Source organism: Acyrthosiphon pisum, chromosome A1, assembly GCF_005508785.2.
Source record: "Acyrthosiphon pisum isolate AL4f chromosome A1, pea_aphid_22Mar2018_4r6ur, whole genome shotgun sequence".
Lineage (NCBI taxonomy): Eukaryota > Metazoa > Arthropoda > Insecta > Hemiptera > Aphididae > Acyrthosiphon > Acyrthosiphon pisum.
Window position 1 is genome coordinate 45785103 of NC_042494.1, and position 6000 is coordinate 45791102.

The 6000-nt window shown below is 30.9% G+C and overlaps 1 protein-coding gene across 12 annotated transcripts in view; it reads left to right on the plus strand.

Moving 5' to 3' along the window:
• Nucleotides 1–3819, plus strand: part of LOC100162634 (golgin subfamily A member 4) — a 37450-nt gene extending 33631 nt beyond the window's left edge. For all 12 annotated transcript variants that reach the window (XM_016807182.2, XM_016807186.2, XM_016807183.2 and 9 more), the window contains 2 exons: nt 1614–1767; nt 1872–3819. In XM_016807182.2, the coding sequence (XP_016662671.1) occupies nt 1614–1767; nt 1872–1931 (214 nt within the window). In that variant the 3' untranslated portion in view covers nt 1932–3819. The remainder of the gene's footprint in view (nt 1–1613; nt 1768–1871) is intronic.
• The last annotated feature ends 2181 nt before the right edge of the window (nt 3820–6000 follow it).

The following is a 6000-nucleotide window of genomic DNA, read 5'->3' on the forward strand; positions in this document are numbered from 1 at the left end:
TATTTTTTAGCACTCGTATCGCATGAGAAAAACATAATATTTCTGTTATGCATACTTACCGTCATAATATTGTTCGTTTTCCGATACCATCGGACAATACAAGTAATAAATTATTTGTATATTATGATCATTATTATTATTCAGCTGGCCGCGCAACGGTAGATAAATTATCTGTGTACAGTATTGTTTAACGCCAGCTATAGTTGGGACATTTGTTTTTACGAGTATATTATATTTTATATTAATATTTTAATTTTTACCCTTACCAGAATTTCATAATCGTTATCTTAGAGGTACATTATGTGATTTAATTTTGAATTAAAATGTACGCATCCACAAGAGCTCTTATTTATATTAGGTCACTAATGACTAGAGAGCGAATATTTAGGTTTTTACATATTTTTAATGGCTTTATGCAGCTCTACGAGGATGAGAAATGTGGACGATTTATTCATCAAAGAGTTCATAGGAAAAAATGTATTTTGCATATTAAAGCATATTTTGGACATTAGGGAATATTTGGCCTATTTTATATATTTTAGAATATATTCTATTATTGTTTCTAAAACATCATGTATATTGTTAATTTATCGATTTGTGATTTTTTCTAGCAACAATATTTTCTAGGAAAAAATAAATAGTTTGATATAAGAATGATAAAAATAAAAATTAATTCAGTTACCTATCTACTTGTTTGTAATCAAATCGGTAACGTTGGTCATTCTGTTCCTCTCAGTCCGTGATTGTACCCATAGAATATCGTATTTAATAACTGATAATGTGATAGAACTGTTTTTACTTTTTAATTGTTTAATATTTTAATATTTGTTTTTTTTATATTATTTTATACACCTACCTAAGTATGAAGTACATCACATGTTTTATATTCAAATAACTTAGCTGTCAACCAAAGGGCATGCAAGTTATGTATTTTTTTTATCAAAATATTTTGTTTTTTTATATTATATATATTTTATTATATTTATATACCTATGTATAAATTGTTTTAAATTTTTTATATTTTTTTATACTATAACTATAAAGTTATATATTGTTTTTATTGAATTATTTTGAAAAAAAAATCATATTATTTGCATATTTAAAAGTTTAAAGCATATTTAGAGAATATTTTAGGGGTTTTTTAGAGCATATTAGCATCATATTTTAAGCTTTTAAGAACCTAAAAATCCGCGCTCTACTAATGACATATTCAATGACTAGGTACACTTGAAACCTACTAATTACTATACGGCAGAGTGAGTTCCTCGGCTTTTGTTTTACAATGGCCCGAGCGGCGGAAGTTTGATCAAATTTTATGGCGGCTAAAATATTCTTACACAAAATGAGTCAAAAACAAATAATTTTAATTTTGGGAGGCCTCTGAATATTTTTGTCAAACCTTATCACACACCTCGCCCTCCAAATCACCATGTATGGTATGAGCTGAATGCTAATAATATAATATATTATTATTATATTTAAATATAGGCAAAAAAAACACCTTCATAGTATGTCTGCGTTGGTTAGGTTCGGCTAACTTGGAAAGCCTAACCTTATAACATTAGGTTTTGTCTAAAATACTCTAAATTTGTTGTATGTTCATAATTTTTCAGACAAGAAGCCTTGGAATCTGCCATAAGCGAAAAAGACGCACATCTAGCGCTATTAGAATTCAACGGTATACGCCGCTATACGGTCAAGCAGACTGATGTGATCGACCAGTTAAAAGTTGACAGGGCCAGACTGATAAAACGCCTGCACGAAGAGGCGAGTTTTGACAATAAAAATAATAACGTGTACTTAATCGACGCGTTTTCTTTACCAGAAAAAAAAATGTTATCTTAAATATAATATATTATTATTATTTTCAGACCGAAACGGCCATTGAACTCCTCCAGGAGGCAGCGAACTCGAAAAACAACAATTATTAAAATATACGTAATTCTTATGAATTATAATGTTGTCGTTTAGGTTAGTCTAGTACGAGTATTAGGTTTGGTTGATAAACTGTCTTTGTTTTCCTACCTAATGCCGGACTAGTCTATCCAAAAACCATAAACCTGTCCCGCATTAGTTCCTATATATAATTATCATTTTGAAATGTCTACTTAAATATAATACTTTTTTAGAATTTAACTATAATATTATCAAGTACTACCTAGTATAATATAATATTACTATTATGTATATTTTTTTTATACTTTTTTCTATTTTTCACTATGCATCACTTTCGAAAAAAGTTAAAATTATGTTTAATAATATTTATTGCCGCGCATTTTGATTCTCGACCGTAACGAACCGTGCTTAAGATAAATTATTACTATAGCCATTAAGTGAAAAATGATTTTTCTCCATGTTTTTTTTTTTACCGAAAAACAATTAATTTTTAATATTGTTATGGTGATTATGTCGAGCGAAAATCGACTAACGGATATACTTATATACATTTATAATACCTGTAAAACTACCTGCCCGCGATTTGCGCTAAAAAATTGTCCCTCGCGAAGACATCTTCAGTATTGAAACGGATCTTTTTTATGGGAAACGTTATTTTTTTATTATTTGATGTTTCCTGCGTTTCATCGTGTTTTTAATCGTTCGTCTGTTTAATAACGTTAGGTATTATGACTGCGTTGATATTGTTAAATTTATATGTTTGGACGTTGACGTTATTAATATACTCGTCGAAGGACTCGTGGAAGCTGCAAATAATCGTACACTTGATCGTTTCTTTTTCTAATTTTACATGCGCAGATCGTCGTCATCTTATATTATACAATCTATATTTGTGCGTTTAAGGACTGTAAATACAAACAAAAATTATATTAATTATTATTACAAATTGTTGCTGTTTTTCGCTAAACGAAATCGAATAAAATCTTTTTTTTTTTAAACAAAAACAAGCACAAAGTCATATTATATTATTATGATTTATGATACACAAGCCACAATGTTAAGAATAATTTTGTATACAAATTATTAAAACTATTTCTAATACTATTAATAATACGGTTAGCTTAATGAATAAAATTAATAATATTTTAATAAAATATAATAACTTATCGCGTAAAAACACTCCCGACTTTGTCATGTACACAGATTCATTCGAGTATAATATATTATATATTCCATCGCTTGGCATTTTTTTTCTATTCTCGTGTTCTAAAAAAAAACACACACACACACACACACACACACACACATACAAATTCTAAAAAGAAGTCAAACGCATATTTGATCGGTCGTTTGTACTTTTTTGTTTTAATTTGTCCACCTATAATATATATAATATTATATAGTGTCGTTTTGTCGTACCAGCACTAATAATGAAAATAATATGCGTATTGAACCGTATATATTATACTATATGTTATACTCATTATATTATATTTTATTAGTTGTTATATAGTGTCGTCGTGAGGCTTTTTTTTCGTAGCTTACAGACGTATACATAGCGATAATATTATTTAGACCAACACACCAGACTTGTCCACTCTCAAACAGTTACACACACGCACTCACGTGCAAGCAATTTACGTATAATAGATGAGATGTGTATAATAATATCCGCCACCGACGAGTTCCACCACCGTTCTGTTATCCGTGTCTTTATGATGCCCTAACGCAAAAACCACAAGACAATATTCGTTTGCAAACTGAAAAATCCATCTATCGTATTGCATATTATACCGGCCGTTCGTGTATATAACATTATATTGTCAATACTTTCATATTGATAATATTATTAAGTAATAATAACCACTGTGGGAGACGCGCGCGTTTGGGACTTACGGCAAAATAACCCCCCCCCTCCCCCAATAATAATTATACGTACGATATATATTATACAAAATATTATAATATAGGTATTATTATAGTAGGGAGACTATGTGCGATTATGTTAAATATTATGTTATGGTTAAAATTTTATGAATCATTGTTATATCATAAAAATATGGAATTGTGTTCATATGAATAAAGTTAAAAAATTAAACGATTATGATTTCGATTTTTTTTTTTCACCCGTATATCACGTCCTATACCTATATAATATTATGTGTTGCTTTCCCACGATGTGAAGGCGACTATAGCTGCAACACTAGGGTCGCGTCTCGTTATTATATTGTGAGCATGGGGTAGGTATATATATTATATTATATATTATCTGCCTGCCAATGTACCCACGTCTTACACCGCCGCACCATTATATTATTATTATAATATATTACTTTATTATCGTCGTCTCCGTCCTCTCCTTTCTTGTGCTCCGCATAATGGAACCGACGATGCGTTTTTCTTGCTAAAATCACACAAAAAGGTCCGACTGCGGTGTCCTGCGGGGGTGGTGTCTTCCATCATAATTTATTATTATTATATCATATTTGCCGTGCACACGGCATAATACAAGTATACGCACACACACACACTTGCATGCATTTTGGGTGTTGCAGGTATTATCGGTACCTACGCATATAAGAATGTTATATTATACTCGGTCCCCGAATACAAAGCAAAGGAAGTGATGGTGTTAGAGACGACGATTCTGTGTGTGTGTGTGTGTGTGTGTGTGTGTGTGTGTGTGTGTGTGTAGGTATATGACATACCATGCCTGTACCTATATATAATATCGTAGTGCCGTAGTGGATTGTCTATTTGTCTGCACACGTGAAAAAAAAATAGAGTAGAAACCGAAACAAAAATCATTAACACTGTGTCCACGTATGCTACGCCGACACACGCTTCTCGTATGTATCTATAGAGTATATTGTATATTATGTTACACGAAGAATTTCATTTTCGATTCAACGATTTCATCGTTTTCTCGCCACCAGCAGTGTAGCAGTGTGTGAACGTGCAATAAAATTGTACACCCCAAACGATTTTATTTTCCATCATCTCGAAGATCTCAAAACCAATTTTCCGAAATCGACTACCCATAAACATATATATATGCTGTATCACGCGTGTTTGACAACTACACGGCCCCCGTCGTATACTATTCCTCCTATATAATACCTAACCAGCAGTTGTTACATTACTTACATTACGTTATTATCGCGATCATTTGTATCAGATCGAATACGTCACACATGTATAGGATGGTGTATTATTATTATAATACATAAATCGATACGATTCCGTGTTTCAGTCGGCGTGAATAGAAGAGGGTTTAGATTTTGGAGCGAGTCGCACTGCACTGTACCGTTAAGACAATAAACCATGTCCCGTTTCGCAAATGCACTATATATTATTATTCCGAAATGGTTTGCAGCAAGGCCCGGTGGCGTGGCCAGAGGGGGTGTTTTGGATGTTAAAATAACCCCCTCGGCCGTATTTATATCAAAAATATAATGTTTATAATATAGGAATACAATCAGTTGGTCCAAGCGGTTTATAGATAATATTTTAGTATTATCTATAAACCTTGCATTTGGTCGTGGTAAAATGTATTCTGTTAAGCCATATATTCAAACACAACCAAGGCTTAAGATAAACTTTATCTTAAATAGTGCATATGGTGTCGTATTATTACACTCGTGCAGATAATATTTACACTACACCATCATATGTAATTTGAGTTATCTACTGCTCTGGTGATAATAATCATTACTATTTTATTATTTTATAATAAGTAGGTAATAACCTTGTCCTTACAGCACTGTCAAATGTATCAATAACTGTTATCAATATAAATATTATAATTATACTGTTAATATCGTTAAAATGTGTTAATATGGTAAATAATACGTTTATAATTATTCAAGAAAAAGTAAAATAATTTATTTGAAATAAATATTTGGAAGTTAATCGCATATTATAATTTATAATTATATTGTAGGAAGTGTGAAGTCCTTCACAATTCACATTTAATTACAAAAAAAAATCCTGCTTACGCCACTGGCAGGGGCAACAAATATGATTTCCTATAAAGGTACCATTTTTTTTTAATTTAAATTATTTAAAAAATCCGTCAGATATAATATAAAAACTATAAAATAC